We start from the raw sequence: 20999 nt of genomic DNA on the forward strand, positions 1-20999 counted from the left end.
ATGAGCAAGCACATTTTACTGATCTTCATCTTTAAAAACAAAAAACAAAATACCACAAGAAATCTTCTCTTGACCATAACTTCCCCTTCCAGCTACCATCCCATTTCTTGCTCTTTTTACCACAAAATGCTTTGAATGAGTTGTGTATCTATACTTGTGCTCTGGTGCTTTTGCCTGCACTGCTCCACCAAATCCTCTTTTGTCAAGATGACTTAACCTCCTCATTGCTAAATCCAAAGATAAGTCTCAACCCTCATATTACGCAGCATATCAGTAGCATTCGACATTCTTTGATACCCTCTTAAACCAAAAAAAAAAAAATTATTTATTTACTTATTTATTTATTGGCCGCGCCTCATGGCATGTGGGATCTTAGTTCCCCAACCAGGGATTGAACCCACGCCCCCTGCTTTGGAAGCACAGTCTTAACCACTGGACCACCAGGGAAGTCCCTTGGTACCCTTTTCTTTCCTAGCCTCTGAGCTTCAGTCTTTCTTGATTCTTGTAATACTCACCTCAGTGACTGCTGCTTTTTAGTCTTGTTTGCTGGATCTTCCTCAGCTTCCTAAAATTTGGGGTACTCTAATGCTAAGTCCTCAGGTCTCTTTTGCATCTAAACTAACTCCCTAGGTTCTCATTCCTATCTTTACATACTGTATTTATAAGACAGCTCCCAAATTTACAAATCCATCCATACTTCTCTGTTCTTCAGACCTGACACATTTATTTTGATATGTATTTGATAGGCTTTTCAGAATCAGTATTTATAATAAAATTGATTTTCTGTACTCACTCCCTCCAGCCTGCTCCCATGTCTATTGGCTCAAACCAAACCCTTAGAAATCATTTCAGGGTCATCCTATACTCCTCTTATTCTCTTCCCTGGCATCCTATCCACAAATGCATTTTGTTGGCCCGACCTTTAAATATATTCAGGATCTACCCACTTTTCATGACCCCACCACCCTAGTCTAAGTCACTGTTGACTCTAGCATAGGCTACTGCAGATTTATTTACAAATAAGGAAAAATGTGTCAGGCCATGGCATTGTTTTCCCAAACCCAGAATTGAGGTACACTAAACCTAGCACATAATTTCCAAACAGTTTAGTTTTAGATCTTGAGGAGTCTCCATTTGCTTGCTGATATATGAGAGGATTTGGTTCTGTATAATATGTTATTACTAACTTAAATTCTGTGGTTGATATTCACTGCAAATTTTAAAAACTGACATTCAGTGCAAATTTTAAAAACAGAGAAAGAGAAACTTGTCCTTTTGGTATCTGTTTAACTGAAAAGGAGACCCAAGAGTTGATGTCTATCTCATAAAAGCTGTAGAGAGTCAGACCATGTTTTCTTTCACACTTCTCATTTAACACAACTCCATCTTAATTATGATTGTGGGAATTACAGCGGATACTAGGAAACATCTTTTCCTACCTGATTGAGCAGGAAGAGCAGTTGCTGAAAATGAGACTTTTGAACAATTTATGTTCTTTACTCATCTAATTGAGAATTTCTCAACCCTGAGTAATATATAGAATCTTTTTTTTTTTTTTCTTTTGCGGTACGCGGGCCTCTCACTGTTGTGGCCTCTCCCGTCGCGGAGCACAGGCTCTGGACGTGCAGGCTCAGCGGCCATGGCTCATGGGCCCAGCCGCTCTGCGGCACGTGGGATCTTCCCGGACCGGGGCATGAACCCGTGTCCCCTGCATCGGCAGGCAGACTCTCAACCACTGCGCCACCAAGGAAGCCCTATACAGAATCTTTTGAAAGGAAGAAATACTGAGTCTTATTTGCAAACATAAAGCTAAATAGAACTCTTGGGTTGGATAGAACATCCAACTTTAAAAGAAATATGTAAAAGTATACTACAAAACTTACAGAATTATTTAAATACAGATTTTGTTTTGCTTCACTAATTCACCTGCTGTTTTTGATATGATATTGTCTGCACTCTGCAGGTTCTTTTGCTTTCGTACTGTCTGATGTCCTACATTGCTCACTACTTGTCTCTATTCAACTACCATGGAACCTTCAATCATTTAAGTCAACTTCTAATCTTGCCAGCATCAGAGCAATAGTATTATAGATGTGATTCTAAATATAACCTCTTCTCAGGGATTTGAAATAATGTCGCAGTATCTAGTTATAATTACCCAGGTAATCCAAAACATGCTTAAATTAATTAAACACACACAAAATTGAACAAAAACAAAAATATTCTTAGTGGGAACTCATGAGTCTCTGTCTCTAAGACCCAGTTTTGAGATGTGCTGATATAATTAAAGGTGAAATTCTTGAGATCTTGACAGAGAAACCTTAATGTTTTCCCAAAGTTACGGAGCCATTAGTGGCGTAACCAAAATACATTGTTTTTTAAATTAGGGCTTTTTTCATTGCTCCAAATTAAATCTTTAAGTTATTTTTTGTCATAAACATATTTGCTAGAAAGTAGGTATCTTTTAAGCAGAAGGATAATCTATTCTCTTAATCATGAACTAAAACATTTAATTTTTTTTGTTTGCTTAGCAGGTTTTCTAATTTTTATGTGGGTGTATGAAATAAATTTTTTTTTGCTCTATTAAGACCCCTGGACATACCCCTTCCTTAAGATGGGATGAGACACCAGGTCGTGCAAAAGGAAGTGAGACTCCTGGAGCAACCCCAGGCTCAAAAATATGGGATCCTACACCTAGTCACACACCTGCGGGCGCTGCTACCCCTGGACGGGGCGATACACCAGGCCACGCGACACCAGGCCATGGAGGTGCAACTTCCAGTGCTCGTAAAAACAGATGGGATGAGACCCCCAAAACAGAAAGAGGTACTTCTAGTGGAGTTTGGGTGTGTGCTTGGGTAAAATGTTGATTTGATGAGTGGTATGTTTATGGCCAAAATCTGTTCTCTCTGGTCCTAGGAAGACAGATAAATAAACAGATGCTTTTGGGACAGGTAAAGAACTGAGCAGATGATATACCTAATTCTTTTCCCTTCTTGAAGAGGTTTAAGATTTATTTTAGGAAGAACATTAGAAGAAAGTAAAGTTTGTATGCCATAACCTCTTTTTTATTGTAGTATAATACATATAACATAAAATTTATCATTTTAACCATTATAAGTGTACAATTCAGTGGCATTAAGTATATTCACAGTGTTGTGCAACCATTACCTTTATTCATTTCTAGAACTTTGTCATCATCCCAAACAAAAACTGTACCCATTAAGCAATAACTCTCCATTCTTACTTCTCCCAGCCTTTGGTTACCTCTCATTTACTTTCTGTCTGTGTAAATTTGCCTAAATACCTTGTTTTTTGTGTAAACTCTCTAAAGCTGTATTTCATTAACTGTTTATGATATTAGCGTTGGGAAGTTAAGATTTAACATTACATCTGCTATATTAAAATTTTATAAAGAATTTTTAATGATTGGGCAGAGTGCTTAACATGAAATGTAGGGAATTCCCTGGTGGTCCAGTGGTTAGGACTCGGTGCTTTCACTGAAGGGGCCCGGGTTCCATCCCTGGTCGGGGAACTAAAACTAAGATCCCACAGGCCGCATGGCGCAGCCCAAAAAAACCCGGAAAAAAATACAATGGATGAGAGAGGCAGTATAGAATTGTACATGCAGAGTAATCTCACTCCATGGAGAAATGAAAAGTGGCCCAAGATACATAAAGTGGCTGTCTATGGGTTGTATGTTGTGGGTAGTTGAAAAAATCCTTTGCTCTGTTTTCCTGTTCCTCGATGGTTATCATTTATTGTTTTTGTAATCCGTGGAAAAGATACAGTCAAGGAGAATAAATATGAAATGAAACATTAAAACTTAAATGTGTCTCCATTTTAGGAATATCCTGTTTCTGAAATTGATCAGTTTAAATATATTAGTTGTCTGAAAATAGTCATTTTTTGACAGTGGTTAAAATTTTAGGCTTATTCACTCCTTTTCTTTAAAGATACTCCTGGACATGGAAGTGGATGGGCTGAGACTCCTCGAACAGATCGAGGTGGAGATTCCATTGGTGAAACACCAACTCCTGGAGCCAGTAAAAGAAAGTCACGTTGGGATGAAACACCAGCTAGTCAGATGGGTGGAAGCACTCCTGTTCTGACCCCTGGAAAGACACCAATTGGCACGCCAGCCATGAACATGGCTACCCCTACTCCAGGTAGAAACTTTATCATTGGAAATAATTTTTTCCCCTTGTTAGTATTTTGAATTTTTTCTTTGTGGTTTTTCTGTGTGCCATTAATGCCTATTTTTAGCAAGAATAACAGGATGTAAAAAGAAGTCTTGGTTTGAGTTTATAATATAAACAATTAAATGTTAGAATGGATGTTAACTATCTTATATCCCAAGGATCTGTGTAATGATAAAAGTCTTGCACTACATAGATTGTTACAGAAATTTGCTTTTTTGGTAGGTCACATAATGAGTATGACTCCTGAACAGCTTCAGGCTTGGCGGTGGGAGAGAGAAATTGATGAGAGAAATCGCCCATTGTCTGATGAAGAATTAGATGCTATGTTCCCAGAAGGATATAAGGTAAAAACAGTGAATATGAGTGTGGTGGTTTTTAGGATAGAGATTTTTTTTTGGCCACGCTGCGTGGCTTGCAGGATCTGAGTTCACCAACCAGGGATCGAACCTGGGCCCCGGCAGTGAAAGTTCCGAGTCCTAACCACTAGACTGCCAGGGAATTCCCTGGATTTTATTTTAAATATTCTTTGAAAATACTAACTGGTCAAGTTTGCATTGGCCTTGCTCAAATTTACTACTGCCGTTTCATTCTTTAGCTGTTTCCAGGTATATTTCATTTCCAACATTAGATCATGGTTATTTTACTTGGTGTCTCACAAAATCTTGTGTATTTAGTTCATGGGTTGCCAGTGGACACGAAGAATGTTATGTTCTCTCTTTACCATAGCAACTTGAAGTTCATTTTAAAATCGTCTAGGTACCTGTTACTCAAGGACCTTTTGCTGGTCTAAAAGTGGTCATATAGCTGATGTTATAACCAGGGCTGGAACCTAAGTCATTTGATGGCCTTTACAGAGCCTTTTCTGCCAATGCCTATTGCTTTTTTAACAGTTTTTATGTATGTATTTCCCCCTACCCCCTCATTAGGTTTGTATTAGAGTATTTGTTTGAAGTATGCATGAACTTACTGCTTTATAACTTCTTGTACCCTCCGTGTAATGCTGCGGGTATAGTCACTCTCCAGCCTACTATTGACTGGCTAAGTGTCTGTTACAATTGCATTCATTGATTGGTTTATCAATAGGAGGGGGAAAATCCTCCTTTGTGAATCTTTTTTTTTCTAATACAAGTTTTTTCTTTTTTTTTCTAAGAGGATAGTCATTACATCTTTTTAAAATTTATTTATTTTTGGCTGCATTGGGTCTTCATTGCTGCGCGTGGGCTTTCTCTAGTTGCGGGGAGCAGGGGCCACTCTTCGTTGCAGCGCGTGGGCCTCTCACTGCGGTGGCTTCTCCTGTTGCGGAGCATGGGCCCCAGGTACACAGGCTTCAGCAGCTGCAGCACGTGGGCTCAGCAGCTGTGGTTCGCGAGCCCTAGAGCACAGGCTCAGCAGCCGTGGCGCAGGGGCCCAGCTGCTCCGCGACATGTGGGATCTTCCCAGACCAGGGCTCGAACCCATGTCCCCTGCAGTGGCAGGCGGATTCCCAACCACTGCGCCACCAGGGAAGCCCTCCTTTGTGACTCTTGAGTGAATTTTTTGGGTTTAGTCAAATGTTGTGTATTTACAGGGCTTTGGTGAATATTTTGGTTGTAGTTTTTATGCAGTCACTCATTTTTGTAGAACGACTTAAATATTAAGATTTGTTTTTGTAGAGATTTACATGAATTTTTAATTTATTACTAAAATATAATATTTTATACATTATGTGCACTTTGAGCTTATTTCAATTTATATGACATTGGTTCACCAACATGTTTACATAGACTAATGTTTGAAAGTGATCAGAATTTGTAAGCCCCCTTTGTGTATCCTCATTTCCCCCTACTTCTAATACACTTAATTTAAATTTGATGAGAAATAGTAATACTTGTGTATTTTAAACTTATAAATAAGATAGAAAAATGGGATTGTTAATTCTTGCCTCTAAGCAAAAAGCATCTTAACTGCAAATATTGTTCATTTTTGTTATTATTTACTATGTAAAGTTAAGAAAATCCTAAACTGTCTTTTAACTGTATTAGGTACTTCCCCCTCCAGCTGGATATGTTCCTATTCGAACTCCAGCTCGAAAGCTGACAGCAACTCCAACACCTTTGGGTGGTATGACAGGTTTCCACATGCAAACTGAAGATAGAACTATGAAAAGTGTTAATGACCAACCATCTGGAAATCTTCCATTTTTAAAACCTGATGATATTCAGTACTTTGATAAACTTTTGGTAAGTGATAATACCAGAAATAAAATATTACTTTTTATTTAGAAGTTACAGTATCTCCACTAACCTTTAAACTTTTTACTTTTTACTGTTAGGTTGATGTTGATGAATCAACACTTAGTCCGGAAGAGCAAAAAGAGAGAAAAATAATGAAGTTGCTTTTAAAAATTAAGAATGGAACACCTCCAATGAGAAAAGTAAGTACCAGTTTATTAAATCATCATGTTCATTATAATTTTAGAGATTCTCCATTTTATCATCAGAGCCTTTAAAATATGCTGAAGATTCTAATACAATTAGTGGAATTATGTGGGGTATTGTATTAGTATCATATGTGGCTTGAAGATGGTTGATCCTTTAGGAGAAGTTAAGGAGTTTTATATTATACTCTGTGACTCTTTCTATTAAATTACCCTTTTTTAAAATTTATTTTTTATTGAAGTATAGTTTACTTACAATGTTGTGTTAATTACTGCTGTACAGCAAAGTGACTCAGTTATACATATATATACATTATTTTTCATATTCTTTTCCGTTATGGTTTATCACAGGATATTGAATATAGTTCCCTGTGCTATACAGTAGGACCTTGTTGTTTATCCACTCTATATATACCAGTTTATATCTGCTAATCCCAGACTCCCAGTTCAACCCTCTCCCACCCCTCTCCCCATTGGCAACCACTAGTCTATTCTCTATGTCCCTGATTCTGTTTCTGTTTCATATATAGGTTCATTTGTGTCATATTTTAGATTCCACATGCAAGTGATATCATATGGTATTTGTCTTTCTCTTTCTGACTTACTTCACTTAGTATGATAATCTCTAGTTGCATCCATGTTGCTGCAAATGGCATTACAGTAAGTCCCCTACATACTAATGAGTTCCGTTCTGAGGGTGCATTCATAAGTCCAGTTTGTTCTTAAGTCCAACAAAGTTAGCCTAGGTAACCCAACTAACACAATTGGCTAGTTATGTAGTACTGTACTGTGATAGGTTTATAATACTTTTCACACAAATAATACATAAAAAACAAAAAATAAAGCAGTTTTAATCTTACAGTACAGTACCTTGAAAAGTACAGTAGTACAGTACAATACCTGGCATACAGAGGCATGTTTGCATCTTTGAAAGTTCACAACTTGAAGGTTTGTATGTAGGGGACTTACTGTATTTTATTCTTGTTTATGGATGAGTAGTATTCTGTTGTATATATGCACCACATTTTCTTTATCCATTCATCTGTCGATGGTCATTTAGGTGTTTTCCATATCTTGGCTCTTGTAAATAGTTCTGCCATGAACATGGGGAGGGGTGCATGTATCTTTTTGAATTATATTTTTGTCCAGATATATGCCCAGGAGTGGGATTGCTAGATCATGTGGTAACTCTATTTTTACTTTTCTGAGGAACCTCCATACTGTTTTCCACAGTGGCTGCACCAACTTACATTCCCACCAACAGTGTAGGAGGCTTCTCTTTTCTCCACACGCTCTCCAGCTTTCAGTTACCCTTTTTGAATTAACTGAAAACATTGAGCCTTTAGCCCAAGAGTTCAGACTTCAGAGTAATTTTGATGGGAATGAACTCATGCTATTCTATGTAAGGTGTCTGAAGTTTACACTAAAATATTCAGTTACAGAAAACCGTGGAGTAATTAATTGGCTCATGCTTATAATAAAGAAATATGCCTATTACTCTTTTCTCTTCCAGGCTGCATTGCGTCAGATTACTGATAAAGCTCGTGAATTTGGAGCTGGTCCTTTGTTTAATCAAATTCTTCCTCTGCTGATGTCGCCTACACTTGAGGATCAAGAGCGTCATTTACTTGTAAAAGTTATTGATAGAATATTATACAAACTTGATGACTTAGTTCGACCATATGTGCACAAGGTTTGTTCTCAATTTGTGTTTCTAATGGTTTGATTTTATTTATTTATTTTATTTATTTATTTTTTTGGTTTGATATTTTTTAAGTAAAAGGAGTTAGTGGATTTTTTTGACCAGCTTATTATTAGGTGTATTTGTGAAATTTAAAAATTCTAAAAAAGTAACAGCTGATGTTACACATTCACAATAAAAAGGGAAATTTCAACCCCTTTAAAGATATTCAGTTAACCAATGTTAAATTTACATGCCCTCCCAGACCTTTTTCTTTGCACAAGCATACATACACAAATACATGGTAAATAGATGTAACTTTTTGCCATCTTATATAGTGGGTTCATATTATTCATATTTTAAAATTTGCTTTTATTGATACTAGAATGAGAAAACGTATGTTTCTATACCATGCCATTTACTACTAAGAAGCATCTTTTTGCTGATGGTAATTATGGTTTAGTATTGTAAAATGCAGATGGGCGTGTGTGTGTGTGTACTGTGTGTATTTTATAGTCTGTGTAGTTAACAGTGCTCCCAAATACTCATCTTTATGTGGGGTTTCAACTTGTGTGATTAAAATTCTTAATTTGTCCCTTGATTAACAAAGTCCTGGTAATTATAAATTCCCTTACATGTACTGTTACTTGAGCATTGCATCAGTAATTGCTGTGAAAATGTAGCTCCTTCTCTTTTTCAGATCCTGGTGGTCATTGAACCATTGTTGATTGATGAGGATTACTATGCTAGAGTGGAAGGCCGAGAGATTATTTCTAATTTGGCAAAGGTATTTATGTTTCTGGAGAAGAAAGTTTTATATATGTTGATATGATTATTTGATTTTATTATTTTTTTTAATTTATTTTTTTTTTTTGCGGTACGCGGGCCTCTCACTGCTGCGGCCTCTCCCGCTGCGGAGCACAGGCTCCGGATGCTCAGGCCCAGCGGCCATGGCCCACGGGCCCAGCCGCTCCGCGGCATGTGGGATCCTCCTGGACTGGGGCACGAACCTGTGTCCCCTGCATCGGCAGGCGGACTCCCAACCACTGCGCCACCAGGGAAGCCCGGATTATTTTATTTTAGAATGGAATGATTGAGGGTTAATGTTATCAACTCATGACTGTTGCTTTTTTCTTAAACTTTCAGGCTGCTGGTCTGGCTACTATGATCTCTACCATGAGACCTGATATAGATAACATGGATGAGTATGTCCGTAACACAACAGCTAGAGCTTTTGCTGTTGTAGCCTCTGCCCTGGGCATTCCTTCATTATTGCCTTTCTTAAAAGCTGTGTGCAAAAGCAAGAAGTCCTGGCAAGCAAGACACACTGGTATAAAAATTGTACAGCAAATAGCTATTCTCATGGGCTGTGCCATCTTGCCACATCTCAGAAGTTTAGTTGAAATCATTGAACATGGTAAGTTGTAGTATAACTGTCTCTTGTAAGACAGTTTCCTGAAATTTAGGCTACTGATTCTTGGAGAGAGAAATGGAAGGTAAACTACACAAACACCATATAGTTTATGATTGGATTTGTAATATTAGCTGCTAATAGGCTGTGGTTCATACTGGCTTTTGCCTAATTTTGTCTAATGGGAACAGATTCTGCAATTTGACTAAATGGCTAGATATGTTTCTAGAATCTGCATGATGCTATGGAAGTTAGGTAATGTTGCTTAGTTAAAACCTGTGTTTGGTTTTTTATAGGTCTTGTGGATGAGCAGCAGAAAGTTCGGACCATTAGTGCTTTGGCCATTGCTGCCTTGGCTGAAGCAGCAACTCCTTATGGTATTGAATCTTTTGATTCTGTGTTAAAGCCTCTATGGAAGGGTATCCGCCAACACAGAGGAAAGGTAGATTTACCAGTTTGATTTCATTTTTCTTTTTATTTCTACTCATTGAAGTTCAAGTGACTTAAAGCTAATTTACTAAGTATATATATTTTTTATTTTAAAATAGGGCCTGGCCGCTTTCTTAAAGGCTATTGGGTATCTTATTCCTCTCATGGATGCAGAATATGCCAACTACTATACTAGAGAAGTGATGTTAATTCTTATTCGAGAATTCCAATCTCCTGATGAAGAAATGAAGAAAATTGTGCTGAAGGTAATTGTTCCAAATTGTTGCTGTTCCAGATTTGTTAATCTAAATGTGTTTCATGGTTCAAAGAGAATTTTATATCATTTTAAAAAAACTTGTGTATTAAACAAGGACTGTGATTACTATTATTATTTTTTAACATTTTAGGTGGTAAAGCAATGTTGTGGAACAGATGGTGTAGAAGCAAACTACATTAAAACAGAGATCCTTCCTCCTTTTTTTAAACACTTCTGGCAACACAGAATGGCTTTGGATAGAAGAAATTACCGGCAGGTAAGCTTTTATCATAAAATAGTTTCAGAAATTCTTTCAACTGATCCTTTAGTCAGTTTGAATGCATATTACATAAGTTATTTTTTGCCTTGAGAAACTCACAGGTTGTTTGTGTTTGATTGTGAAAGGAGATGGATTTTAGTCAGCCAGTTAACTTCCATTTTGCTTTTGTATTCTAGGATAGATAGCCAACTATAAATTGACATTTTTGTCTAGTAAATGAACTGCTTAATCTGGCTAGGTGAAGCATGAATACAATCGTAACCTTAAATCTCCTTGACTTAGACTCATATTTAAATGTTTTTGGCCACCTTTTTCTTAAAGTTTTAATAGTAGGAGCCATCTGTCCTCAGCATGCTTACTAGCTAAATAGTATCTTTAGAATATTCCATTTTCATGATGTCTCTTTATTTCCTTGGAAAAGCAGTAAATTAAATGATTTTTCCTCCTCTTTTTAGTTAGTTGATACTACTGTGGAGTTGGCAAACAAAGTAGGTGCAGCAGAAATTATATCCAGGATTGTGGATGATCTGAAAGATGAAGCTGAACAGTACAGAAAAATGGTGATGGAGACAATTGAGAAAATTATGGGCAACTTGGGAGCAGCAGACATTGATCATAAACTTGAAGAACAACTGATTGATGGTATTCTTTATGCTTTTCAAGAACAGACTACAGAGGTAATGATACTAATTATTAGGCAAGTTGCCACTGACTTTCATATTTGTAAAACATATTTTCAAGTAAATATTATCACCAAAGAGTAATTAAATTTGAAATAATTTTTAAATGTTCATGTTCTCATGCAGTTGGCTACAAAGAAATACTCTTCTACCTCAAATTTTTAGGTTAGATTTTTGGAAACGGAATATAATTATATTTCAACTGTTTAGTCACAAACTGAATTCTTGTTCACATTGAATGTAGGTTTTAGATTTAACTTGGCTTTTTTTTTTTTTTTTTTTTTTAAGGACTCAGTAATGTTGAACGGCTTTGGCACAGTGGTCAATGCTCTTGGCAAACGAGTCAAACCGTACTTGCCTCAGATCTGCGGTACAGTTTTGTGGCGTTTAAATAACAAATCAGCAAAAGTTAGGCAACAGGCAGCTGACTTGATCTCTCGAACGGCTGTTGTCATGAAGACTTGTCAAGAGGTAAACTTTTATATCAGATTCTTATTTCTTCACCAAAAGGAGTAATGTAAACAGTAACATTTCATCATCATCATTTTTTTATTACAGGAAAAATTGATGGGGCACTTGGGTGTTGTTTTGTATGAGTATTTGGGCGAAGAGTACCCTGAAGTATTGGGCAGCATTCTTGGAGCACTGAAGGCCATTGTAAATGTAATAGGTATGGAATTTGTTGGTCATGTAAGAATTTTTTGTTTTGTATTTTAAAGTTCCTTTGGTATTTTGAAAGTAAAATAGAGAATCCTATTTAGGAGTTGACTAATGAATGTCTGATACTTTTTTTTTAACCACTGAAAATTACAGTTAAGTTGGGATGTCACAAGAATCTTATCTCCCAAAGTCTATTTATATTTTACTTTAAAAGAGAGAAAGAGGGCAAGTTTAGGACCTGCAAGAGAGGAGGAAGTAGTCACAACTCAAAAAACTTCGAAGTCATGGGATAGAGGGCCCTAAAAAAATTGTGTGTCACCTGAAATATATGGGAGAGGAGGTGGTGGGTGGAGAGAACTCTAAAGTTTTATATATTTATTCAACCTTGAATTAGTAAATGGTTATGGTAGGTCTTCCTGCTTGCTATTAAGTTCAAGGAACAATAACCAGAGAGAAAAGTGAATTGATCAAGTGACCTCATTTTTATTTAAATCCAATTCTTTTAAACTGTCCTTTCAGTTCTTTATCCAAAGTTAAAACAGAGGTGTATTACAAACGCTCTTGGGTGTGGAGAACAAAGCTTTTCCTCTTTAAGGGCATTATGATGGAACAAACAAATGGTCTCCTGTTTTATCCTTCATTATAAGTGAATGTAACTATTGCAAAAGTAACTTCTACGGAGTTTAGAGGGACAGAAATAACCTATCAAGAGGTCGAAATAGCTGGCTGTGATAGCCACTATTTTTCTCATTTTAGTAAGGGGTTTTTATACAGTATAGGAGGTCTTTAAACCATCGCATTTACATATAATCCCCAGTTCAGCCCTTTCCTCTCTCTCTACTTGGAGATACTTGCCAAAAATCAGTTACTTGGCCACTTGTGGGGCTCTGGTTTGCAGGGAATTGTAAACCATATTGTTGGTCAGAGAAACATGGGAAAAGCAATGGAGAGAGAATCAGAGCAAGCAGTTCTAGTTAGAGCAAGAGCCCCTGCCAGCTGCCTCCTTTTTTCTCTCTTCATAGGTGTAAATACCATCCAAGTATGCCCTGCATTGCAGGGAGACTGGAGATCTGTTTGTTTTGCAGTTAAAGGGTAAGGGGGCCCTTTCTGGAAAATTTTGCTTTAATTTACATGTCTACCTCTGGCTTATATTGTTGTGTATGGCCGGAACATAAGCTGTCCCCATATTTAAATGTCAGTGTACAAATACATTTCAGAACCAAATAAAACTTTTTTTTGTTGTTGAGTATCCATCATTCTTTAAATCACTTCACTAATTTCTTTCATTTTTATGCATAATCAGAAGTTGTTAATAAAAAGTTAAAAATTCTGCGTTTGATCTGAAGCTGGGGCTTTTTCTTTCCATAGGCAGCTGTAAGTTTGTATTTATGCCTAGTCACGTATATTACATTGTTAAATAAAAGGTAAAATGAACAAAGGTTGCAGTTCACGTGTTAATTGATAGTGTGTTTGACTTCTGTTAAATAGGTATGCATAAGATGACTCCACCAATTAAAGATCTGCTGCCTAGACTCACCCCCATCTTAAAGAATAGGCATGAAAAAGTACAAGAGAATTGTATTGATCTTGTTGGACGTATTGCTGATAGGTAAGCAGATTACCTAAACATTTTAATAAGCAGTATTGTGTTTCACATTTAGCCACTTTTATTCACTTTGCAAATTTGCTTATTGTTTCTAATGTAAGTATATATGGTCAGGCTAATATTTCAGTAATATTTTCAAATTTGAATGGTAATAAGGGAGTGGCAGTATATTTTTAAAACTAAACCATCCTTTCTGAGCAGTAATAATAATTTTATTTAATGCTTAAAATGAATTGGTAATCATGTTTTGAGAACTGAATTTGCAGATTTACCTTTTAAAACTTATTGTTACAAAAAATTTAACTTTTTTTTTTTTAAACTAGGGGAGCTGAATATGTGTCTGCAAGAGAATGGATGAGGATTTGCTTTGAGCTTTTAGAGCTCTTAAAAGCTCACAAAAAAGCTATTCGTAGAGCCACAGTCAACACATTTGGTTATATTGCAAAGGCCATTGGGTGAGTATTACTTACTTCTGTGTATTTTTTTTTTTTTTTTTTTTTTTTACTTTGTAATAGACCCATTGTAGTGTTAAAAGGTGTTTCCATTTCTGTAGACTCTCTTTTAAGGCAAGGTATGAGTAATGCAGTTAGAATAGACTTTATTTATGTTTTTTAGAATAGACTTCAACCACTGACCTTCAGTTTTTGAAATGTTTTCTTAAATGTTAAATTGAATTAAAATAGATGGAACAGTTTAAAATTTCATTTAGTCACACTTCACTATTTTCAGAAGAGGGAAACAGTACCATTTCAGAATAATTTCAAATTTTGTTGGTCCTTTTAGGATATTGCTTAAAATATTAAGGCCAGTTCTTAGTAAAACAATTAACATAATTCAGTTTTCATGTTAATGCTTTATGTGTTTTAAAAATATTTTTCTAAAATTAATCCACAGACAACTGAATGATAGCTATTTTATTAGATAACCTATGGTTATTTGCTTCTGCTCCACCAGAACCAAACTAGAAGAAACAGTCATTGTAGAAAATGAGATACTTATGTATATGTGGCTTAATAACTAAATATTTTCAAGCAATAAAATGTAACAAAAGTTGGATTATTTAATTAGAGTCTCCCCACATGCCTTTTGGTAGCAATAATATTTTTTCATCTGTGATGTAGTTAAGAAGTTGGCAATGAATAGCTGTTGTTAACTTTTTAGTTCCTGTGTCCCTTTAAATTTGTGGTAAAATAAATGCTTAAAGAAGGAGAATAAATGTGGTAAAGGTGTGTGGGAGGGAGGATTTTGGAAAACAGATTTTGTGTGTTGTGGCATTGGAGACCACAGTTCATATACTACTGTAAGGTTGCCTGCTCTAGTGGCCATGTTCTGACCACTCAAAGAATTATTCAGTCTAAACATTTAATGAAATTTCTTTTTGTTTTAGGAAATATACTAAAGACTGTAAATTATATTTGAAAATAAAGCCATTTGAATTTTTTCATTAAAATGAACACTTTAATTTAAATGAAGTTCTTAAGTAGAAACCGTAATGCCAGTGACTTGAAAGTATTGCATTTTAGCATAAAATTACTAAGTTCCCAGTAATTACTTAGCATGAAGTTCCATTCCTTTGATTATTTTTCTTCCCTCCAAAAAAAATTTTGACTTGTAAACTAACAGTTTGCTGACACATTTATTTTTTTCCAGCCCTCATGATGTATTGGCTACACTTTTAAACAACCTCAAAGTTCAGGAAAGGCAGAACAGAGTTTGTACCACTGTAGCAATAGCTATTGTCGCTGAAACATGTTCACCCTTCACAGTACTACCTGCCTTAATGAATGAATACAGAGTTCCTGAACTGAATGTTCAAAATGGAGTGTTAAAATCACTTTCCTTCTTGTTTGAATATATTGGTGAGATGGGAAAGGACTACATTTATGCTGTAACACCACTCCTTGAAGATGCTTTAATGGATAGGTAAGTGACTTGAACTAAATGCAAGAAAATAGTTATAATTCTTCTTTTATTTTAGAACTTATAGAAGTAATTATTATATGACCTATTTGTTGTGATGTAGTTAAAGAAGGGACTATTAGTCTGGATTTTTATGAAACTATAAATAAATTAGGACTATTATCTCTAAATAAGATAGATGCTATAGTTGTTCCCCCAATTTTTTTTCCAAGTGCCCCCTCCCTGTTTTAATAGCCCCCCGCCTTTTGGCCACACACATAGCTCACAGGATCTTAGTTCCCTGACCAGGGATTGAACCTGGGCCCCGGCAGTGAAAGTGCTGAGTCCTAACCCCTGGAGCACCAGGGAATTCCTGATCAACTTTTGTTTTAAGAATTAAAGTCAAATATAATTAGAGGAAATGTTGAGCATGAGCTTATTGGTATGGCAAAGAGACCCGATCTTTTTAGCTTTTTGTTACGGCAGATGAAGCAGAGGTTTCTATAAGGCTTTTGAACTACTGAACATAGCCTGCCAGAGCCACACTATTCCCACTGCAGGCCCCCAGTTATTCAGGTGGTGACCACTGATAAAGTACTGCTTGAAGTGATTGATAGAGTCCTGATACCAAGAAACATTACTTTAGTTGGGAAATTTACTAAGGGGGAATACAGCTTCACTTCAGTCTGTGCCTAATAGATTATTACAATAAATAAGAGAAATAAGGATGCTAGTAACTAAGTTCAGATGTTTTTTTCTCTTATACCTTTAAGGTACTCTTCCTGCCTTTGAGGGTAAAGAGTGTGAACTTGTTTTTATGCCCTTCATAGACCCGTTATCTGATGCTTGTAGTCAGTTGAATAATTGTGGAATAAATAACTCAATGACTTGTCATAAACATAAGTTCATTTAAAACATGGGAGGTGATAAGAGTTCTTATTTCTGGGTTTGAAAAAATTATTGGTCCTTCTCTTCCTTTCCCTAAATTGAGTTCTTGAATGAACCTTTAAAAAAAATTGACAAGGGAAGAGATTTAGTCTCAATTTAGTTATCTGTTGTATTGAATTACTTTCAAAGGTTTTAAGTTTACAGAGTTTAAAATGAGATATTACTGTTAATCATTCGTATGTAAGAGTCATGTGTTCTCTCTCATTTTTAGTAGCATATAAAATGTACACTGTGCTCGGCTTTCTTGCTTATATTACTTTCAAAGAAAAATATGGTTTATTTTTGAGCCAGAGTGAGGTTTGAGTTGTTAAAGCAAAGTTCTCAAGTAGAATCATTAGTCACTCTAAAAGCATTCTGTATCAGATACATAAGGTGTGGGGATGACTCTGCATCCATTCCATGCACTGAATTTGTGATTTAGTTTCTAACGGGCAGGCATGTATCTTCTGTGAAACTAAGACTGTATCTTAACAAAGAGCTTTCTCCCCCTCTGTTACAGGGACCTTGTACACAGACAGACGGCTAGTGCAGTGGTGCAACACATGTCACTTGGGGTTTATGGATTTGGTTGTGAAGATTCACTGAATCACTTGTTGAACTATGTATGGCCCAATGTGTTTGAGACATCTCCCCATGTAATTCAGGCAGTTATGGGGGCCCTGGAGGGTCTGAGAGTTGCTATTGGACCATGTAGAATGCTGCAGTATTGTTTACAGGTAGGTCAAAGATTTTTAAAAGAGTACTCATTGAAAAAAGTAATTATAGTTGAATTAAGTCACTGTTCCTAATTATCGGTAGGGTGTGTTTTTGCCATACGGGAGAACAGTTGTGAGGGGAGGGAGGGAGGATTAGATTTTGTCTTTGCCCTCTGCAGTTTTGTGCAATTGCCATCTTGTTTTCTCTCTCAAAGGGAAATGCTTGCAACCATATCTTTATGGTTTGTTAGTTGTGTTAAGGTTGTGTATTTCTTGAAGTAATGTAGCCTTTTAATTATTCTAGGGTTTGTTTCACCCAGCCCGGAAAGTCAGAGATGTGTATTGGAAAATTTACAACTCCATCTACATTGGTTCACAGGATGCTCTCATAGCACATTATCCAAGAATCTACAATGATGATAAGAACACCTATATTCGTTATGAACTTGACTATATCTTGTAACTTTATTGTTTATTTTGTGTTTAATGCACAGCTGTTTCACACCTTAAACTTGCTTCGATTTGGTGATGTAAACTTTTAAAACATTGCAGATCAGCATAGAACTGGTCATAGAGGAAGAGCTAGAAATCCAGTAGCATGATTTTTAAATAACCTGTCTTTGTTTTTGATGTTAAACAGTAAACGCCAGTAGTGACCAAGAACACAGTGATTGCACACACTATTCTGGAGGGCTTTCATTTTTAATTCATCTTTATGAAGATTTAGAATTCATTCCTTGTGTTTAAAGGGAATGTTTAATTGAGAAATAAACATTTGTGTACAAAATGCTAACTTGTGTGTGTTTTTTGAACATGACTTGTAAAATACGGAACTTTGATAAAGTACTGGTTTGTGTAGAATAAGTGGCTTTATATCATTTTCTGTCACCTGGTTTATAGAAAGTAGCAGAATACAAGTGATATAAAGTGATGGCATCTTTGTCAAAATTCCATTGTTCTGTTGATAATGACATTGAGAAGAGTAGCTTTGGGGGTGTTCACCTCAAACTAGTACAACCCTTCCATCACCATAGAAACTATAGCATCTTTGCTGAACTGTCTTGAATAATATTATTTTGCACTTACATAGCGCCTTTCATCTCTTGATTTCTCAAAATGCTTTATGAACATGCTTAAGGGAAGTGATTCAAGTCATATCCAACTCTTGATGATTCTGTGTAGAACGTGGGGAAAGTGTCTTTACTTTAAAACTGCCTTGTACCTATTGGGAGTGAGGCTACTACCTAAGTAATGCTAGTTAGAATAAGACAATCTTTGGGCTCTTTTCCCATGTCATAAGCCACTATTCAACAATATATTTAGTAAATACCTGTTAAGCACCTACTGTATACCAGCCAGTGTGCTTAGTTGTAGGGATGCAAAGGTGCTTTTGACATGCCCCTTGCCCTTAAGAAATGCAGTATAATGGAAAAGGGGAGACATCTAGTTACAGATTAGTTATGTACTGATATTATACAATGGTAGCAGCTGAAATGTCTAGGTTTGCTTAGTTTTGCATTTAGTAATCAGATAATGAATTGATCTGTAGGTGTCAAGCATAAACTGAAATGCCATTTAAATCTAGAGGAACCAAGCATTAAGGCAGTAATTTTTTGTATATAATAAAGTATATCTTCAGTTTTCCCTAATTTTCTGGCCAAAAATTTCTTAGTCCTTCACTTCCCATAGCTGTTTTATTTTGTCTCCTTATGTAATAGTATTGAATACTTCTGTGCAGTCTAATGGGAAATGAGCTTCTGCAGCAGCCTAAGCATAGGATGACTCTGCCACAGTAAGTAAAACCAATATACTGAGACTAGGAGGTTTATTGATTGAACTGTTAATACTTAGGGCTCCCTGTTGTGGAGGCTTACTTGAGAAACAGCTTATAATTGGCTCACTTGTACAGAATTGATATTGAGCATTAGCTGACCCTCCAGGCAGAATTTGTAACTCGTTTCTTGTGTGACATAACTTTGTGACAACATGGTAATGTGTACTAAATTTCCAAAATTATCTTTTTAGAAGTTTTTGTAATAATAGCCCCCATACAACCTTAAATCTTGCTTTTCTCTGTATTCGATGTCAGATGACCTTCAGTAATTACTAATCATGAAAATTGAATACAATGGATTTCAAAGGGAAAATTTGGTTTTAAACCAGTCTTGGGGAAATTTAGTTACATTTTCGCTTCAGGTACTTGTATAACTTGAATTTGCTTGGGCCCTTGCTCTTTATGTAAAACATCTGTGCTTTGTAGTGGCAGTGTGGAGCAAAGGAGGCTTTACCTGTAAGTGACTTTTTACTGATACAAATTTGAGGACAGAGAGGTGAGGCAAATACTGAGGCCTACGATCTTGAAAGTTGGGACCAAATCGAGGCTCACAAATGTTTGGATTATTTTACATACTTACTTGAATAAGGAAAGCATTTTGTGAGGTACTCATGTGAAAGACGCTATGTGAAGTTTTAACTATCTTTCAAAGACTTTTTCTTTCGCACTTTCCTTTGGTGTTTCTTAAAGCCAGACTTAAGCAGGAAGAAATTAATGTTCTTAAGGGGACAGTAGGTGGGTCTTTCTGTGGGCTTTTGCTGGTTTTTCTGTGGGCCCTCTAATGGAAATGATCTCTTTGGCTGTTCAATTTTTTTCTTATTGTATTTTTTAAATTTGTTGTATGGTGCCCTGTGAGCATCAAGTACCACCAGATGAATAAAACTTCTTATATCTAAAGTCTTAGAGCAGTTTTTAATCTTAGTTGACTTTGTATTGTTCCTGTACTACACTCTGTTGTGGTTGTGCCATTTTAATAATATTGAGCTCTTTGGGTGGTTTTCCAAATATGGGAACTTAGTATGGAAAAACCGAAGAACTTTTTCTTTAAAAGAAACTGAAGAAGACAATTGCAGTCATGTAGGCTCAGTTGTTGGGTTCTTTGGTGTTCAATGCTTCTTAAATCCCACAAGGTTACATAAAGCAGGAACTACAGCTGTCACAGGGGTTTTCAACCTTGGCATTATTGACATTTTGGGCCAGACACATCTTCATCGTGGGTCACTGTCCTGGGCATTGTAGGATGTTGAGTAGCATACCTGACTACCCAGTAGATGCTAATAGCACTCCCACCCCAGTAGTGATGACCCAAAATGCCTCCAGATATTGTCTCATGTACTCTGGAGGACAAAATCTCTCTAGCTTGAAAACCATTTTGAAACTTGTTTAAGCAGGACTCAAATATGTCTGGTAAACAACAAAGCATGATGTAAAAAGTGTTTCATTTTCGGCAGCAGTTACCTAGGAAGGAACTAGATTTAGTATTTCACAAATACTTAAACACCTACCTTGGGCAAATCTCCGCATCAGACCTGGGACCAAGAAGCTGAAAACATGTAAAACGTGGACTGCTTTCTGGTCCTCAGCGCATCTTGTGGCCGAGTTGGAGCCAGGTGCACAGCACTGGGGCAGGAGCGTCAGCTTCTCGGTGCTCTACTTTGAATGCAGTTGTTCAGCGCCCTGGTTATCACCTGTGAGAGGTGGGGTGTGTGGTATGGCTGGAGGAGGAGGGCAGGCAGGAGACCCTTGGTTCTTCTTGTTAAGAAAATGTGGATAGGAAGCTGTGGAATGTAAGGTGACTCATGGTGAATTTAGATTTGCGATGCGGTCATGAAGATTTAGTAAATGCGAGAGAGTAGGTCAATGACGTTTCTAGTGTTCGTGCTAGAAAAGCTAAGTTTTAAAAATTTATTCTTAACAGTTTTATCATTTTATAATACAAAAAGATTATAAAAGGACATGCTTGCATGTCAGGTTAGACAATAGACTTGTTAAATTTTTTTGG

The 20999-nt window shown here is 36.5% G+C and overlaps 1 protein-coding gene across 3 annotated transcripts in view; it reads left to right on the forward strand.

Moving 5' to 3' along the window:
• SF3B1 (splicing factor 3b subunit 1) overlaps positions 1 to 19894 on the forward strand; it is a 63868-nt gene extending 43974 nt beyond the window's left edge. For 2 of the 3 annotated variants that reach the window (XM_067741105.1, XM_067741106.1), the window contains 19 exons: positions 2589 to 2826; positions 3957 to 4169; positions 4425 to 4546; positions 6224 to 6421; positions 6514 to 6615; positions 8132 to 8311; positions 9000 to 9086; positions 9446 to 9716; positions 10007 to 10152; positions 10259 to 10405; positions 10547 to 10672; positions 11131 to 11352; positions 11644 to 11826; positions 11914 to 12025; positions 13504 to 13624; positions 13945 to 14076; positions 15272 to 15544; positions 16968 to 17184; positions 17468 to 19894. In XM_067741105.1, coding sequence (XP_067597206.1) covers positions 2589 to 2826; positions 3957 to 4169; positions 4425 to 4546; positions 6224 to 6421; positions 6514 to 6615; positions 8132 to 8311; positions 9000 to 9086; positions 9446 to 9716; positions 10007 to 10152; positions 10259 to 10405; positions 10547 to 10672; positions 11131 to 11352; positions 11644 to 11826; positions 11914 to 12025; positions 13504 to 13624; positions 13945 to 14076; positions 15272 to 15544; positions 16968 to 17184; positions 17468 to 17626 — 3249 coding nt within the window. In that variant the 3' untranslated portion in view covers positions 17627 to 19894. Of the gene's footprint in view, positions 1 to 2588; positions 2827 to 3956; positions 4170 to 4424; positions 4547 to 6223; positions 6422 to 6513; positions 6616 to 8131; positions 8312 to 8999; positions 9087 to 9445; positions 9717 to 10006; positions 10153 to 10258; positions 10406 to 10546; positions 10673 to 11130; positions 11353 to 11643; positions 11827 to 11913; positions 12026 to 13037; positions 13108 to 13503; positions 13631 to 13944; positions 14077 to 15271; positions 15545 to 16967; positions 17185 to 17467 lie in introns of those variants that run through there. The other variant, XM_067741107.1, reaches the window with a different exon arrangement.
• The last annotated feature ends 1105 nt before the right edge of the window (positions 19895 to 20999 follow it).

The sequence above is a fragment of the Pseudorca crassidens genome, chromosome 6, assembly GCF_039906515.1.
Source record: "Pseudorca crassidens isolate mPseCra1 chromosome 6, mPseCra1.hap1, whole genome shotgun sequence".
NCBI classification, from domain to species: Eukaryota; Metazoa; Chordata; class Mammalia; order Artiodactyla; family Delphinidae; genus Pseudorca; species Pseudorca crassidens.